Raw genomic sequence first — 18,081 nt, 5'->3', positions numbered from 1 at the left:
AGGGCAGCCTCTGAGCGTGGGAATTTTTGTTTTTGCACGCTCTTCTTTTTTTTTTTGTTTTTTTCGTTTTCTGGCAACGTCCAGTGTCAGTGCCTGGTCGAGGTCCAGGTCCACATCGAGGTCGCACGGGGTCGCTCTTTTTGCCAGTCGGCCGATCGGCTGGCTGGTAATAATAAGATGTTTTGTTTCAATCACATCGTCGCATCATCGCCGTCTTGTATGCATATGCCCTGGCCGAAGGTGAAGGCGATCGTGTTGTGCTCTTTTACTTGGGATTCCTTAACCATTGCCCATATTTGTTGTTGTCTTCTTGTTGTACTTGGTTTTGGTTTTGGTTTTGATTTTGGCTGCTCTGTCTGCGCTTTTGTTGTTGCACTCGTCGGCGTCCAAAAGATCTTCTTTATTGTAGCTTGACGGTTGTTCATGTTCTCGCTGTGGCAGTTGCCTTTTGTTGTTGCCTTATAGATGGTGTCATGATGGTAGCCAGCCCCCAATGCCCCGAAGGACTCTACGCTGAGAACTCTTGTACACTGCGTCTAAGTAGTTAATTGAATGTTATGTTAACACTCTTATGCATACCTTAAATACATGCTTTGTCGTGATTTATAAATTACTATATTATTTACAATGATAGTCTATTGCATCGCCATGTACTTGGATTATTGGGCAGTAATATCTCAATTTCGAAATATTTATGGGATATGTGTACATATATTTTATTCGCTTAAACTGGTAAATATGTGTAAAATATATGAACTGTGTCGTTCATTAGCATAAAAAGGAAAAGCCACTATATTTAAATTTTGTGTTATATCAAATAATTTTCCAGCTCTTTTTTTTTAGTGTTGCAAAGCGATCTTTAACTGTACACGTCCCAACTGCGTGGTGGGCATATTTATAGCGCCAGAAAAAGCCACAATATTTCAATTTTGTGTAATTTCAAATCATTTTCCAGCTCTTTTTTTAGTGTTGCAAAGCGATCTTTAACTGTACACATCCCAACTGCGTGGTGGGCATATTTATAGCGCCAGGAAAAGCCAGAATATTTCAATTTTGTGTAATTTCAAATCATTTTCCAGCTCTTTTTTTAGTGTTGCAAAGTGATCTTTAACTGTACACATCCCAACTGCGTGGTGGGCATATTTATAGCTCCAGGAAAAGCCAATATATTTAAATTTTGTGTACTATCAAATCATTTTCCAGCTCTTTTTTTTAGTGTTGCAAAGCGATCTTTAACTGAACACATCCCAACTGCGTGGTAGGCATATTTATAGCTCCACCTTCGCCTCACACACAGTGGATGAGGATACAAGAGAACGGCGTGACTTATGTGTGGATTAAACCTGGATACCTGCCCCGATGCATCGCATTGCCCGATGCCGGCACTGCCAATTGATCACCTGCAATCTGAGGTAGGTAACTGCCTTGTCGACGCTCGGTTATGCGAGCTGGTCATAAAACAATGCTTTTTCGCTTTTCCCTTTTTTCGTTTCGTTTTTTTTTTTTTTTTGGTGTTTGCGGATTGTTTGAGCAAACTTAACAAGGTCAAATTTGTTGTGGCTTAATTTGCCGTCTCGGTGTGTGGGAAAAAACCGTCCAGAACAGAGCTCAGCTGCAGGAGGCGTTAAACATATGATAAGCGAACAAAGTTAATAGAAACGATTCCGGGTAGAAACTTTTGGGCAGTCGAGAGATGTTTAGATTTGCAAAAGTTGCAATATTAAAGAGATTTTCCAGGAAGAGTTAAATGAAAGCGATTAGTTTTTTTATGAACATAACTGATGCTAATTAGAGATTAGCTAAACGTCAGAATATCTAATATCTAATAGAAAATAAAATAAAATTTATTTAATTCTATGTGTGTAGGTATAAAAGCAACAATTCTTTAAAACAAAATGCGTGATATCTACGTTGTTTTTTAGCTCTTAAAAACGGTGCAGGTTTGCTCAAATACGCCTTTCCCTAAAAGACTTTATGTTAGTTTAGCTAACGCTTACAAAATTGAAAAGTTAAATGACACGAGCTTAGCACATTTTACACATTCAACATTCAGATAGGTTTTGGCACTCATTCAGCCGACAACCCTTTGAGCCAGCCAAACCGCAACAGACAAATGGCTAAAAACAAATTTTCCATATCCATGGCTCACTAATCGCTGTGAACAACAACATATGCAAATACCAGGGAAAAAAAAAGCAAATTCACAGCACAGAGGTCACAGGTTCGAATCCAGTTTGAAGGGCAGTCCAGACAGTGCTCGACACGTGCTCCACACTCGCAGCCGCAACCCTTTCTATTTGCTGCACTTGCACCTTGGATTGGGTTTGTGATTCAGATTCAGATACAGATTCGGATTCGGATTCAGATACTGCACGCACTAATGATGCGGCATTATTTGCATGTGTCCAGAAAGGGTTAAGGGTGCTCCGAAGGGTGTTGCTGCCCGTTAATGAAGTGAATTATGTGCGTCTGTTACAGTTACGATAATTTATGCATGTTACACACAACCATTGTGACTTGTGCCTGGCCCGTTGTCGTAGTCGTTGTCACGTTCCTGTTTTAAAGGTTTTTTTTTTTTTTTTTTTTAATGATATCCCAACAAAATCAAAGCCAAAGGGTTAGCACAACTTGCAGTTTGCAATTTCCAGCTCGATGTAGTTCAACAATAGCGAATATCACGCGAACGGGTTGAATGCCGCATTCACAGAACTGACAGGCAGAACTCTCTTTTTATTTTTTGCGGTCGGTCTTCATTGGGCACAGGTGCAGAAGTGTTAATTGTTGTGGTCGAAACTTTGGAAGTGCCAATAGCAGAGCATTTCGTGGGAACTGCACAATTTTGGGGCTTACAAAGCTATTCTCTTTTTTAGTTTTGTGGGTTGAGCATTGGGCGTGAATCCGCTTGAGGCACGCAGAATGCTCGTCATGCAATAAGCATGTGAGCCGTCGGACTAATCCTTAATCCAGATACAAGCTAACCATAACTGGCAAAAAGAAAATATTTCTCAAATTAAAAACATTTAGCCCGTGTCTTGTTTTTGGAAAACATTTACAACTTTCATATTTTCCGTAGAACGGGCAATTGTAGTTAATAAACAAAGTTTGAGACCAAGCCTGGTCTTTAGGATGTGGAAAGGCAGCTCTTAGAACTGAACAGGCAGAGAGCTGGCTTGAGCCTTGAAACGCATTTGAAACTAATAGAAATCAAAAATTGAATATTACTCGAAATTATATATTATATTGTTCTGACTTAAAAGCCTCCGACTTATAATGCATTCCTGATGATGGATATTGGAAAAGTTCTTTAGCAAATCATTAGGTTCATTTTTGGTATATTGTTTTTTTTTTATTTTTGGCACCAACCTCTAGGGTCAGACAAATATAAGGGAATAGGCTCTTAAAATCTCCCAGCTTCGGTTGATTGATATACTTGTCTGCCCACATGTTCCACTATTAATGAAAACTTTAAATTGCCCGCTGATCGACCAGACGATGGGCAACAATTCGCGAGCAATTCATAAAAATGTTCACAGTATCATAAAAAAAAAAAAAAAATGAATAGAATTGAAAATTGCAAAAACCAATATGAAATGCTGTGCCTTGAACAAATCGATTTTCGGTTATTAGGCGTCACACAATCATTGCAAATTTTTGACAGCTTTTGACAATTTATTGATGTTGCCAGTTCGAAATGTTTGACCTGTACAAATTGCAAAAAATGAAAAAAAAAGTGGACAAATGTTTGCCCGGCTGCGATACTCAAGTGGCGGCTGTGCAGGCCAACCCTGCGGCGCGATAATTTGATTAATTGAAAGTCAGGCAAACCTTTTTTTTTGTCGTCCTGAAAGGGGGTTGCAGGATTGTCGAACGGCCCAGTGCGTGATTAAATGATCGTTTGGTTTGCCGGGCGGAAGAAGGGAGGGAGGCAGGGAGGCAGGGTCGGTCGCTGCTTCAAGTAGCTCTATTGTATTCACATTAACAGGTTTGGAACAACCCACCACCTTATCTGACTGTATCATTTTTTTTTTCTTTTTTTTTATTGGTTCGCTTTTTATATCAAATTTAAATATCGCATTACACACAGACACTTGATTTTAAAGCCGGCCGCATTTAAATGTTTCACTTGTTGGGCTCGTCATGTGGGCTCGCCTGGGTTTTGGTCTGGTTTTTGGTGGTTTCATTTGGTCTCTGGACAATTTTCGAACATGTGTTTTTTTTTGGTCTAAAATTTAAATCTGTTGTCTGCTGTTGATTATGCGATAAACTACACTCTGCTGGGACACTCGTTTTCGTTTTCTATTGCTTTTGGACAGTTGTGTAATTGTTTTTCGCCTCAAGTGAGACTCAATGGACTGCGGTTTTTATTTACCCCTGGAAAATTGGCCTCCTTGTGGCTTGGGTTTAAATTAGAAGCACTCTACTTAAAAGATTTTAACTGGATTATCTGCAATACTTATCAATTGGTCAGCTTTGCACTGTTTTCTTATTTCGAAATTTCTTTACCACAAATGTTTCATTAAAACGAGGCGTGGCAGGGCTCCACCAGTCTGAATTAAGCGCCAAGTATCTTGGAACTGTACTGGATAAGAGGCTTACCATCCGGGCGCCTTCTCAGGCAGTGCCGCTTTAAGATGGCCAAGGCCAACTGGCTACTAAACCTCAACAGCTTGGAGATACAGTTTCCAGATTTGGCGAATTGCATCTTGTACATATCGAAGACGGATACAGACACTCCATAACTTTGCCTTGCGCCAAATGACCGGAGCTGATTGTCTACCCTGCACAGAGACCTCACAATGGAGACTCTAGACAGCCAAGTCGAAGCATCAGTGTCAGGAGGCTCAAGAGAAGATCCTTTAAGGACCTTCTCCAACCACGACACAGCAGACAGCCCAGAGCCCCCCGACCACCAACGTGACGATGCAGCCTTGCACAAAGAAGATGCCTTTGACGTTTGTTCCGAGGCTCCAACCGGACTTGGCGAATTACCACCTAAGTTAACTGTATTGTAATAAAAATGTATGCTATTTTTGATTCAATACAATAAACATGGACATATATATATATATATATATAAATAAATAGGCATATAAGTATTTATTTGTATTTCCTATGTTTGATCCCAAATTTCTTTGAAATAAATGAATTAAGCTGTTTCCTAAACTTTGCGCATATTCTCTGGAATTTTGTGTACTTTGAGTTTTCTAAAGTTCTGCTACTATATAATAAATACAAAAATATATAAGAAGCTTTGGCAATAATCTTATTAAAAATACGTTTCTATCTATTAATGCTCTCTATTTGTGACACAATGCGAAGCTGTCAGGTCGATTCTAGGTAATTGCCTATCAAATACATTGAAATGCTTTTACTTCACACACACACACAAACACACACATATACACAGAGACATATACAAAAGGTCCTTTAGAATATTGCCACATTAATTATCTCAAACTCCAGAGTCGACTAAGTGCAGGGGCAGGCAACATTTTGTAATTTTCTGGCACAATGACCCAAAATGTGGCTGCCATTGGAGTTGTTGTTGTTGTCGTTGTAGTTGTTAGTGCCACGCCCACATATGCAAATTGATTTTGGCCCACAACTCCACAGAACAGAGTCACGTCAACGCCGAAGGACATTCAACCTGTGCTGGCTGGCCAACATGCCATTTGTGATTATGAGTGCTCCTTGATGCCATTTCACTTATTTTCCATTTGCAATTTCACGCAACTCTAACTCAGTTTACCCCCCCCCCCCCCCCGCACTCTCTCTCACTCGGCTCATTTGCATATTTTTCGCCAATTATTATTTGCATATGCATAAATTTCCCTTCTATTGTGTTACATCTAATGCGATTCAGTTATTTCGCGCCCATTTGTTCGATTCGCCTTGCAATTTGCGTTTTTTACGATTTGTTTTGCTTGGCCCCGTCCCCTCCTCTCCTCCTCCCCTCCCCACCCCTCTCCCCGCTGGCATTGATCGCATAATCATAATCGAGTCGAGTTGTTGCCTTTTGATTGGCACTAAAAATAGCAACAGCAGGCACTGCGCTGCATTCAGTTCTTTACATGTAAGAGGGTCCTTATATAGATTTGCATGAGCCTTTTTATGGTTTGCCAATTTTTGATAGATGATGCGTGAACAACTTAAATGGCGCCCCAGCAGGGACCAGGGGGTGTCATAAATTGCGCATTTCTAACAATTTGTTGTGGCCTACCAAAGTGTTATTCAATGTGGGCCTTCTGCTTATTTGCATATTTGATTAATATGCTTTTTTGTCTTGTTTTTTTTTTTTTTGGATTTTCTGTTTTGGGTGATTTTTTATGGAAAAATAATAAGCATTTTATTTGTGGGGTGGGCAGCAGACAACTGACTGATCGAGGGTATAAATGTTGTTTTTATATGCTGGAAAAGAGAGAGAGAGATGGAGAGAGAGAGAGAGAGGGAGAGACTGGGCGAGAGAGGGACAGAATGAGAACGTGCCAGGACCTGGAGCTAAAGAATGTGAACGATTTAAAATATGATATGAAATACATTTTTCTAAGTATTATTTATCATTTTGGAATAATTAAAATTGACTTACTGACAGTCTAGGCATATAAGCTTTGTCCTAGTGCAGATTGATTAAATTAAAAATTGCGTCAATAATTTGATTTAATTAAATATAAGGCATAAAAAAACATATTGCTTAAATAAATATAAGGATTCATATCTCAATCGTTACGAATCCGCAGCCGGCATATCCAAAGGTAGATTCAGATATTTGTATACCCTGAACCCATTAAAAATGGGTTACATCACGTTTTTTTTTTTCAAAAACGAGTTCGATGCGAAAATCAAAACTTTTTCGATGATTTTTTTTTTTAATATCTAGGGTAACGACAGAATTCCGCGCGGAGATATTACCATCCAAATCATCACGATTTTTTTCAAAATCGAGGTCGAAAATCGAAACTTTTTCGATGGTTTTAATATCTCGGGTAAATAGTGTCTGATTTTAAAATGTTATACCTTTTTGAATGCGTACGGATCCCTACCTTCAATGGCATTCAAGCAATTAAATATCGTTTTGTTAAAAAAAAAATTGTTGACAAAAAACCGATTCGTTCGTAAATTCAACCTATTTGATGATTTTTTGGAATATTTCCGTCAAATAATGTCAGATTTTGCAATTTCATACAGTTTTTGACTCGTAAGGTTCGGTTCTATCGATTGGCATCAAAAAAAGGAAATCCAAAATTTTAATCACGCTTTTTTTCAAAATAGAGGTCGAAACTTTTTCGATGATTTTTTTTTTAATATCTCGGGTAATAGCTCCGCGCGGAGATATGACGTTCCAAAACGACAGAACTCCGCGCGAAACTCCCGACTAAAACATCTTACTTGTTTTTTTTTTAATGTATTAATATAAGTAATAATGTATTAATATAATAATGATAACTTATTCTAATTATGCGTACCTGATTTTAGATAAAAATACGATTTATATATTGCAACGTTTTCCATTATTCAATAAACCTAAGCCCCATTGATGTAAACGGTTCGACAGCTGCGTCTTTCGAATGCAAATTGCAAAGGACAAGGACAATCCACTATGCCGAAGCCTATCCAGAAGGTTTTAGCAAGTGCTGCTGCAGCTCCTGGAACTGCTCGGTCTCTGCTGCTCCTGCTGCTGCTCCTGCTGCTGTGTTTGCCTGCGAGGCACGGACTAATCCAATTGCTGTATGGATCATTAAGCACTGATTGCGTTTATGGTGCAGACACTCGAGCACATACATTCCGCACATATGCAGATTAACCCACTGCGGGCAGGATGATGGTCAGGGTTGTTGGTCTATGCTGCTTCGACATCAATCGAGAGCCTGTGGAAAATGTCGCGGTTAAAAACACTTTGATGCAACGGCAAATTGATAATGCATTTAAAGTGTGGCAAGCTGAAATGCATTTGGGGCGTAAATTGTGAAAATTGAAAATGAAATTTCCAACCTTCAAGGCGAACAGAACTTTTTACTTGCCCAAAACTAAACAAATGAGCGCACACGAAGAAGGACTCGAATCTGCATATGATGGGTCTGGCGCACATGTTGCAAAAACAAACAAAAAAAAAGTTATGGAAAGCCGCAACTGTTCCTGCCCCTGCCCCTGCCCCCGGCCGCTGCTGCTGCCACCAAAAGGTAGCACACACACACAAAAACAGAAAAACAATTGCCAATTACGGTTTGGTGTCAGGCGTTCTCCTCGTTCGGTTTGGTTGTTTACCGCTGCCGGCAACCCCCGTTGACACCCTCGGCCAGCACCAGCATAACGAGCACAAAAAATCAGAGGGACAGACAGGAAAAACTATGAGGAAAATCACTTTTGCGCTCATAAATTTCAATAATAAAAATTTGAATGCATTTGACACAAAACAAGCGACAGTGCCGAAAACAAGGTTAACTGAAATATAAATCGCCGAAATCCATAAACAAGGTTCAAGGTGCGGGCTGCCTGCCAGCCCGATAATTGAATTGGGTCGCCTTTGCTTCGCGGAGCTGGCGACAACAACAATTGTGCAACCCTTTTTTTTATGTTATTTTATAACAGCAGCAACAAACGTTTTCCTTTTGCATATGTCACACCAAAAGTGTGCACTTGCATTCTATACGTTAATTCTGTTCAGTTGATTATAATTTCTCGATGAATTGTGGTCATATGTTTGCATCGCCCTTTGGCTGTTCAGATGGGGTTAAAGAGCAGACGACATATACAAATGTACTCGACCTGATTGTGAACTTGTCTTGAGGTCAAAAACACTTAACTAAGGTATATGTGCTGAAAAGAGACGCTTGGTCCCTTTTTTAAAAAATATTTTATACATTTTTGTTGAAGATTTAAAATACATTATTCGAGTCAAAAACTGAACATTAAAAGCAGCCAAAATTCGCAGAGATACCTAAAATGTTTTCAACAATCATCTCTGAAACGAGGCAATGGAAAGAAATGTCTACGATAATATTATTGTGCCCATAGCATTTCAATATACATTTAAATTTACTGCTGTATCTGGCTAACTTTCTGACTGGTTGATTATCAAATCACATTTTTAATTAAGAAAACATTTACAAATTACAGTCTCAAATAGGGGATATTGCTGGAAATGGATTGTATAAAATGCTTTTACCTTTAAGCTGAAAACTTTTCGCATATCAATATTTTAATCTTAAATAAATTTATTAAAGTTCAGTTTTTTCGAATAAGAATAAGAATAACTCCACCGTTCTCTTTCTTTTGTCAATTTTCGCTTTTCTTTGACATCCATGTTGTTCCTGAAACGTTAATCACAATATAAAAACAACTCAGGTAGCACCCACACGGCATATTCCAACAAATAGGGTATTCGTATTTGTTGAATGTTGTGCGTGTGCAAAGGCCATCAACAGCTGCTCAAGTAAACCCTCCTATTGTTCTAGCTGGGATTCATTGTTGTTATTGAAAGGCAATCAGCTTAGCGAATGTTCCACAGATTCAAAAAAGAGACTTCCTATGTTCATATATCTTTCGGACAGGAGCGCACGAACCAATCGAGAATTTCAGCAGCTGCCAGCGAGTGAACGGAATATAGAGTAAGAAAAGTACTTCTTGCTTGAATTACTTTTGGATACAATGGGGATGAAGAACGACCACAAGACATTCACGTTTATGAAAAAACTAAAACTTTATTCTGGTTGTTGTTGTTGTTGACAGAATTATCAGGTCTAGATGCAGTTTACTTCTTGGCCTTCTTGGTATCAGCCTTGGCGCCCTCTTCGCTCTCAGCTGCCTCCTTGGCGCGCTTAGCGCGAATGCCAACCAAACGAGCATCAGTACGTGCCTGTAAACAATAACAATGTTGATTAATACATATTTAAGCCACTTTTCATAAACATTAAATCTACCTTGCGCAGAGTAGCGAAGGCCTTGAACTTCTTCTCATCCTTGGTAACTTCACGGAACTCAACAACCGGCTGCTCCTTCTTAAGGGGCATAATGGGTCCCTGGAGCTGTGTGGCCAGCTTGCATTCCTCAACAGTTGATTCGCCCTTGCGGATCTTTTTCTCATTGATGGGGAACAGAATCAGTTTGCTTCTGTACTCCTTCAGGCGCTGAATGTTACGCTGACGAGATTCCAGCGACTTGTTCTTGCGACGACGATCGACAGCAATGCCAATGGTCTTTGCGAAGGCTTGGCTCAGACCAGCACCCTGAGTGTAAACATTTTAAATCAATTTAAATTCACAGTAAGCTTAAAATAATACACGCACCTTCAGTTCCTCAATGGTGAATCCACGACCGGTACGCAATTTTGTGTGGTAGCGGATGGTCGGGCAGCGCACAACTGGACGCAGGGGTCCGCTGGCAGGGCGCGGGAAGACAGCCTTGGCTTTCTTGACGCGGTTCTCGTGTCTGCGGATCTTGCGCGCCGGCTGGTTGAACCAGGTGCGCACATGACGCTGCCACCACTTGTGGTAATGCTGGTTTGGAATCATATTGTTACCCTTACCCATCTTGGCGGTTTAGTTTAGCTGTTACAGAGATCAAGTAAAAACACACAAATTAGTACACATTCACATATAAGGGTTTGTATATATTATAACCAAATTACGGGTGCGCACACCACGTGGCTGGCATATATTTCCATGTTTCAGGCGTTATGGAATCATTTTTCCCACATATTTCATGTTAAGTCACAGCCTATTAGGCGCTGCACCCTTTAGGCTATTAATCGCATTATATTCCGAGTCACCGCTTATCTAAATATATTAAATTCTGTGCATTGTAAAATTCCACACACCTTTTGCTACCCAACAACGAATCAAAAAGAAAATCGCAGCCAACTTCACGTCATGAGCATACAGTAATAAGAAATTCCCTCAAAAAACTTCCCTGGCTGCCGCAAAAATTTCCCCAGCTATCGATTGGTGATGCAATCAGTGTTAACAAAAATTCCATACAGTTTACATTTTTCCGCTGCCCGACGCTAAGCAAATGTCAAACGCGCAGCAATAATTATATGTCTAACAATTAAAAATAAATAACTAACAAGTTCTGCGCATCTATTACATATAATACGCGCATTTGCCTTATCGATTGGCTACTCTGTCGCGTGGCAACTCTAAACTGTACTTTCTGATACAGATAAAAAAAACTATTGACTATTGAACTGACTATCTATAATCGAGAAATTGCGCGCTTATTTTTTTGTGGCATCGGTAATCAGATATCAATAAACAGCCAAGAACTCAAAAATGGACGGAGTGGCCAGTTCGCCAATGGTTGTTGAAGCCAAATACGAGGATGTCTCGCAGCTCAACTTTTCCAAGCTGTACTCGCCCAAAATGAAAAGCGTCTATTGGCGCTACTTTGGCTTTCCATCGAACGATAATGACGAGGTAATTACCAAGCAAAATGTTGTGTGCATCAAATGCCACAAAGTGCTGACCAATCACGGTAATACCACCAATTTGCGTGCACATCTGCAACATCGCCACAAGGACCTTTTCAAGGCCTTGTGCCAGGAAAACGATATACAAGTGCCGCCGCGCAAGACTCCGCGCAATCTAAACCATCCACCATTGTCCAAGCGCAACGTCTCCTCACGCCGCGTCAAGCTTGAGTTCATTAACAATCGCACTCACCACGAGAACGATGAAGACGAGGAAATGGACGAGGCAGCTGTGGCCGCAGCAGCCATGCAGGCCGAAGATGATGCCGCCTCCCAGACAATGCTATACGAAACTATGGTACCGCTAACCTATGACGACGCCGATAACCTGGTCGAAGAGGAGGATCGCTCTATTAGTATTGAGCCGCGCGAGCTGAAGTTTGCGCGTAAACGCAAAAGTACAGCACCGTCTGGAACTATGCACTTTACGCGCGCTAACATTAAGCATGAGGAGGGCACGGGTGGCATGCAGGTGCGCAGCTATATAACCAATTTACCCGAGGCCCTGGCCGACATAGTTGTGCGTGATCTGCGCAACGTGGAGACCCTGTACGATCTGGGCATCAGTGAGTTCATACGTCTGGCCATGGGCAATTTGCCATCGCTGCCCATGCCCCAAAAAATTGATGCGCTGATTACCGAGCAGCATGCATCCAAGTTCTTGGAAATGGGCGATTTCACGCGCGACTTTACCGCCGAGAAGCCCTACTCGCTGGCCTTCGAGCAGTGGATGAATGTGGAGCAGCGTCGCTTCCTCAGCATCTACCATCACTACTTGAGCGATGAGACGCAGTGCGTTCGCAGCGTCATGTATGCCACCATCGAGTATACTGACTACATCTCATTCGACGAGCTGCTCGCCGATTTCTATTTGCCCAATTGCACACTGGCCATCGTCAACTATGACGATGAGGAGGATCTGCTGCAGACCTATTTGAAGGAAAAGAGTGAGTACAACATAATCTTGCCGCAGCTCACAGACCTAGGTGTGCTGAGCTATGTACCTAAACAATTTGCTATACCCAATAAGCTAACTAATAAGAACTGCTGCCAGATCGGATCAGGTGTTATTACCGATCCAAAAATACTTGACCTCTACGTAAGGGAAAAGGGGATTAATCTGTACTTATTTGCACATTATACTATTGGGTGTAAGTCATAAGGAATCGCCTATCAAACAGTCTACGTAGCCGCTTATTTGTTGTAAATGCCCATTCTTCAGACTATAAATATGTTTTGTTTAAATATATCAAACAGATATACCCGTTGTGCTCTGCTATGTGTCGGTAATTGACAAGTGCCTGCGGCATGTCTTTGAACTGGAGGAGGTTGCCACGTCCTTGGAGCAGGTGAAGGACATTATACAGCGTCACTCGGCAGAAATTAGTTCCAAGGTGTCGGAGCTGCCGGCATATAATGAACATTTCCCTTGGACTCTGTACGAGCTGCTCAAGTTCTTTGCCGAATCTATATCTTGGTCGGAGGACATGGATCAACTTGTCATCACGGCCAAAACCGTGACCGAAGCATTAAGCGCTCTAGTGGTAAGTCGTAGACTCATTGGCTAATCGGGCGAAAAAATATCAAATCCTCTTTTTTAAATCAGATTGCACTGGATACTTTGCGTGGCGAGGACATGCCTCTGTGCAGCATGCTGTCTCCCATAACATCAAAGATTTTAATCAAGAAACTGGGCATTGCGGAGCAGGACGAGCCATTAATGATGAATATCAAGCGCACCATTGCGAGTGTGCTGCAATCACAGATTATTGCCAATGATACGCTGACCAGCGCTGCGCTGCTTGATCCGCGATTCCATCGTTTAACCACAATTGAAAACCTTGACAGCTGTGTGCGTATGCTAACACAGAAATATAACAAGACGTTCGGCGGCTCGGTTGGCACAGACAGTCAGAGCGGGGATTCGGCTGAGGTGGCACCCACTGCACCCGTCAACGCTCCCACAGTAACCATTAAAACGGAGCCAAATGTCAAGTCTGGTGGCAGCAGCTCGTCTGCTGCAGCTGCCACATCGCACAGTGCGAAGAAATCTAGTAAGTCGAATTTGCTAAATATTACAGCAATAGTTAGATTAATTTAAAACGAGTTTTCTCTAGAACTGGAACTGCTGTTTGACGTTGCAGAGATACCTAATCCGCCAAAGCGAGACGCCGACAGCACTGTGGAAACTGACCTCAAGCGTTATCGTAATGAGGTGATTGTCCAGCTGGACGAGTCGCCCATTGAGTGGTGGAACAAAATGGGTCATATCTATGGAACGCTGCGCGACTTGGCAACACTATATCAGGGAGTACCTGGTGTGGTAAATCTGAATTTCAAGAAGGTCTTGCGTGAACAGATTTATGATTACAATAAGCGATTTATGCTAACTGGTAGCCAGAATCAGATCGATGCGATATTGTTTTTGAACCGTAGCAGCAGCTTAAAGGACACTATATATGTTTAATAGCTTTTAATATTTTTATCTGCATGGGATATGCATATTTGTAATTCTATAATTCTTTAATCTGTAATTAAAATACATATATAATATCAAGAGGAAATTAAATTTTGAGCAGGGGGAAGTTGGTGTAAAATGTTAAAATTTGGGGAAATTATTACAGAAATGTTAATACAACAAATAAGAAAAAGTATAAAGTACCAATAGCAACTCTGTCTGCGTCAGTGTTGAAAAATTATGCAAATGACTTGACATTTTGCAGCACTTGAAGGTTTTCGATACTGCCAGACAGTTAAAAGTTTCCCCTTATCAAGCGATTGTCACTACACAGAAAACGCAAAAGTTTCTTAATAGTTAAAATTTGCATACTACAGCTTAGCTTATATTGTATTGTGTATGTGTGTGTGTTGTAAAACAAGCGATAGCAACGATGTGCGCTGGGCGCTTGCAAACAGTGCGCGGGTGTAAGAGACGTGCCATGTAAAAGCCTGAGGTGGACACAAACGTATCAAACAAAACCGACAACCAACAATAACGGGGCGGCGGCAACAATAACAACAACAACGACGTCGTTTCCGCTACTGCTGCTGCTCTGGGGCTTTGTCTTGTGACGAAAGCAAAACTCGAAACATTTCTTCAAACACACACACACACACGCACGCACAGCCAACACAAAATTGATGTGCAGGATGTGCCGCCTCGACATACGCCGCTTCTGCGAAGAATGGCGCATCTGGATACGGCCGCTGTTGATTGTGACCTATGCGATATTTGCGATCATTGTGGTACCCCTGCTGATTGTGAACTCGGTGAAGGATGGCTTCCAACAAAATGACCAGCTTATTCTCATCGGCGGTCTGTTCGTTCTATCCGCGGTGCCCATTTCCATTTGGCACATCATACAACACGTCATACATTTCACAAAGCCCATTCTACAAAAGCACATAATACGCATACTGTGGATGGTGCCCATCTACGCGTTGAATGCGGTAAGTGGGCCAATGGAAGCGGTTGAAATCGAGACACGTAATCGAATCTTGTCCAATTATTGTTCCACATTGCTCGCATTGAAGTCATTGAAATTCGAATTTGAATTTGTTTACAGTGGCTCGGCCTGCTCTTTCCCAAGCATTCCATCTACGTTGACTCGCTGCGAGAGTGCTATGAGGCATACGTAATCTACAATTTCATGGTTTATTTGTTGAACTACTTGAATCTCGGCATGGACCTGGAGGCGACAATGGAGTACAAGCCGCAAGTGCATCACTTCTTTCCGCTCTGCTGCATGCGACCCTGGGTCATGGGTCGCGAGTTCATCCACAATTGCAAGCACGGCATATTGCAGTATACAGTGGTGCGGCCCATCACGACATTCATCTCGGTGTGAGTATGATAATGTATAAAATGCCACGTATACAATAAAGAGCTCTCTTCCTAATGTAGTCTGTTGAATTCACAGCGCATTAAAATGACATGAGCCACAAGTTACACAAGTTAGAATACAAAAAACTAAACTCTTTGTTTAACAACTTTATGATTTAGCATAGAATAGTTGTATATGTTCCAAGGTTAAGCTGCGGCATTTTAGGGCGAACAATATTTTGTTATCTGTAGATGTTAATCAAATTAAAATAATGGCTTACCTATTAATCGGCACAGGATTTGCGAACTGTGCGGCGTTTATGGCGAGGGCGAGTTTGCCGGAAATGTTGCCTTCCCCTATATTGTGGTCATTAACAATATCTCACAGTTTGTGGCCATGTACTGCCTGGTGCTTTTCTATCGGGCGAACAAAGAGGACTTGAAGCCCATGAAGCCGATACCAAAATTTTTGTGCATCAAGGCAGTTGTGTTCTTTTCGTTTTTGTAAGTACTTAAACAATACTTAATTATAGTAAGACAGTAATCTCTTATTTATTCCCCATTTTTAGCCAAGGAGTGCTGCTCAATGCGCTGGTGTACTATGGGATTATTAAGGGCATCTTTGGCGATGTCGGTGATGCAAATCTAGCGTCCATGCTGCAAGTAAGTCTTTGATTGCATATCTGATCGGGTTTCTATGAAGTTATTTCTATTGTTGTTTGTTTTTAGAACTTTCTTATATGCATAGAGATGTTTATTGCTGCCGTGGCTCACATTTACAGCTTTCCCCACCATCCATTCCACATTAATTCACCACAGTATTGGAACAATCCAAATCATAGCTGGTGTCGAGCCTTCCTCTCTATGATGGACATCTCGGACATGCAGGAGGACGTTACGGAGCACTTGGGCGTGGTCAGCAGCTCAATTAGTCGCCGTTTTCAGGGTCGCAGTACATACCAGCCGTTGGCGCGGGGTCCACGCCGTTCTAGCAGCGAGTCCGAGTACTTAATTGGCAAGCGGCAGGAACAGCCGATGTCGGGGGGTAACGTCGCACAAGCAGGTAACAGCAATGCCACATATGGCGCCACAACGAGTCGGTTAATTGTGCCCGTTAATGTTGGGCTACTGGGTCCACTAACTGAACACCAAACTCATTCCCCATCTCGATTTCCCATAGCAGGCACCGATGTGGCTGATGATAATAGCAATAGCAACAATTACCAACAACAACAACTGCATTTGCCGGGCTCCAATCTGAAACTGTCGGCGCGCCAACGCGATACGAACCAGCATCTGCGCGAACGGGATCAGCAGCATTTTCTCGGTGGCGTTGGGCCGCCACAAGCCGGTGGCAGCAGTTTCCTGCAGGCGCGTACTGCTGCTTCCGCGGCAGCCCCGATACCCGAGTCCAACGATGATTATGCGCTGCTGCTGGGCGCGGGCAGATGACAACGCTATCAGCATCAGCACATCGATGTGCTCGAAGATGGTGACGATGTAGAAATTAGTCAAAATTTGAATGCCTCATCGCTGAGTGCATCGCTGTCCGTTTCATTTGGCATGTCAAGTAGCTTAAAATTCAGCGCCACGTGCAGCAACCAAACTGCATCCGAGTGGTCCAACTCAACGGGCGGGGACGATGACAACGATGACGACGATGACGATGACGACGATGAAGACGAAGACGATGAGGATGACGCTGATGATGATATAGAGAATGGAGAGAATGTTGAACAGATGCCGATTGTGGTTGTTGCATCGACGACGCGTCGTCGACGAGACAGAGAGTACATCACCTAGACCCATTTTTAAATTGCAGTAGCGATATTTATTCTGTTTATATACTTATCAGTTAATTTGATTACTCACTCAATTATTATTTGGTCAATCGATTGGCAAACATAAATTCCTTTGTAATTAAGCTTAATACTCACATATATTTTTCTCTTCTGGCAACCCAATCAAATTGGGAAATTCTAAATTGCGTGGCCTTAGTTTTGAATGCGAAAGCAACAACTGATTTTATAAAAAAGCTGCATATATAATCGGTTTAGAGATTCATTCAATTCCAACGAATCTTCATAAAACATATGTAAATCTATATGCAAAGGGAAGCGATAGTTTTTCTTAAACATATATATATATATTTATAGATTAGGCTCGAACGTTTTATACATTAAACTTCAAAATCATAGGCAATTATAAATTCTACGAAAATTATACACTTATACAAATGCAGATAGTTAGACACGACGCTATGGTGACTGTCGGTAGTTTGTACTTTTATTAGGCTAGTAATACCCTGTACCCTCGTATTTGTGCTCGTATGTTGCTTAGTAGATAAATTGATACATACCCTTAAAGCAAAAGATTGTGAATGGAGTGACTGCCGGTCAGAAAAGGGCGTAACTTATATTGAAAACATATATTGTATATTAACTTATGTAATTCTCAATAATATAATTATGCAAATTCTTAAATGATGTATTTTTTTCGGTTTTTATCATTTCAAACAGTTTTTATTATTTAAAAACATTTTTGTTTTATATTGATCCATTCGGTTATTTTCTATATAATTTGTTTTCTTTTTTTTCAACTTGCAGTAGGAAAATGTGTGTTTTTTTATTTTATTTTTGTTTTATTCATATTTCTCTTGAACCATTATACATTATTAATTTATACTTTTACTTCAAGATACCAGAAAGAGATTTGTTATGTTATATTTATACATTTGCCATTTTAATTTATAGCTTTTATAGAAATTTTTTGAATTGCCAAAATACCAAAACAT

The 18,081-nt window shown here is 41.1% G+C and overlaps 3 protein-coding genes across 4 annotated transcripts; 2 read left to right on the top strand and 1 right to left on the bottom strand.

Annotated features, from left to right (window-relative positions):
• Window positions 1–9,672: 9,672 nt before the first annotated feature.
• On the bottom strand, window positions 9,673–10,940 carry RpL13 (ribosomal protein L13). The gene is made up of 4 exons (XM_002057718.4): window positions 10,814–10,940; window positions 10,284–10,544; window positions 9,918–10,223; window positions 9,673–9,853 (listed from the first exon to the last, which is right to left on the bottom strand). The coding sequence occupies exons 2-4, from the start codon at window positions 10,524–10,526 to the stop codon at window positions 9,749–9,751; spliced, it is 654 nt and encodes a 217-aa protein (XP_002057754.1). The 5' UTR covers window positions 10,527–10,544; window positions 10,814–10,940; the 3' UTR covers window positions 9,673–9,748.
• Window positions 10,941–10,993: 53 nt separating this feature from the next.
• Window positions 10,994–14,021, top strand: Dref (DNA replication-related element factor). Its single transcript, XM_002057719.4, has 4 exons — window positions 10,994–12,411; window positions 12,722–13,008; window positions 13,071–13,518; window positions 13,582–14,021. The coding sequence occupies exons 1-4, from the start codon at window positions 11,268–11,270 to the stop codon at window positions 13,929–13,931; spliced, it is 2,229 nt and encodes a 742-aa protein (XP_002057755.1). The 5' UTR covers window positions 10,994–11,267; the 3' UTR covers window positions 13,932–14,021.
• A 187-nt stretch (window positions 14,022–14,208) lies between these two features.
• On the top strand, window positions 14,209–17,770 carry LOC6634289 (transmembrane protein 184C). Of its 2 annotated transcripts, none has more exons than XM_032437844.2 (6): window positions 14,209–14,914; window positions 15,031–15,308; window positions 15,585–15,791; window positions 15,857–15,950; window positions 16,017–16,350; window positions 16,471–17,770. In XM_032437844.2, the coding sequence occupies exons 1-6, from the start codon at window positions 14,606–14,608 to the stop codon at window positions 16,737–16,739; spliced, it is 1,491 nt and encodes a 496-aa protein (XP_032293735.1). In that variant the 5' UTR covers window positions 14,209–14,605; the 3' UTR covers window positions 16,740–17,770. The 2 variants fall into 2 exon arrangements, with proteins under 2 accessions (XP_032293735.1, XP_002057756.3); XM_002057720.4 differs by having other exon boundaries at window positions 14,210–14,914; window positions 16,468–17,770.
• The last annotated feature ends 311 nt before the right edge of the window (window positions 17,771–18,081 follow it).

Source organism: Drosophila virilis, chromosome 4 (assembly GCF_030788295.1).
Source record: "Drosophila virilis strain 15010-1051.87 chromosome 4, Dvir_AGI_RSII-ME, whole genome shotgun sequence".
Taxonomy (NCBI): Eukaryota; Metazoa; Arthropoda; class Insecta; order Diptera; family Drosophilidae; genus Drosophila; species Drosophila virilis.
This window is presented reverse-complemented; position numbering and strand designations above follow the sequence as displayed.

Coding starts and splice junctions, on each gene's coding strand:
- RpL13 (XM_002057718.4), bottom strand. CDS start 10,526: ATGGGTAAGGGTAACAATATGATTCCAAACCAGCATTACCACAAGTGG. Junction 10,224..10,283: donor TCACCATTGAGGAACTGAAG/GTGCGTGTATTA, acceptor GTTTACACTCAG/GGTGCTGGTCTGAGCCAAGC. Junction 9,854..9,917: donor CCTTCGCTACTCTGCGCAAG/GTAGATTTAATG, acceptor TATTGTTTACAG/GCACGTACTGATGCTCGTTT.
- Dref (XM_002057719.4), top strand. CDS start 11,268: ATGGACGGAGTGGCCAGTTCGCCAATGGTTGTTGAAGCCAAATACGAG. Junction 13,009..13,070: donor AAGCATTAAGCGCTCTAGTG/GTAAGTCGTAGA, acceptor TTTTTAAATCAG/ATTGCACTGGATACTTTGCG. Junction 13,519..13,581: donor GCACAGTGCGAAGAAATCTA/GTAAGTCGAATT, acceptor AGTTTTCTCTAG/AACTGGAACTGCTGTTTGAC.
- LOC6634289 (XM_002057720.4), top strand. CDS start 14,606: ATGTGCAGGATGTGCCGCCTCGACATACGCCGCTTCTGCGAAGAATGG. Junction 14,915..15,030: donor CCATCTACGCGTTGAATGCG/GTAAGTGGGCCA, acceptor ATTTGTTTACAG/TGGCTCGGCCTGCTCTTTCC. Junction 15,792..15,856: donor GTTGTGTTCTTTTCGTTTTT/GTAAGTACTTAA, acceptor CCCCATTTTTAG/CCAAGGAGTGCTGCTCAATG.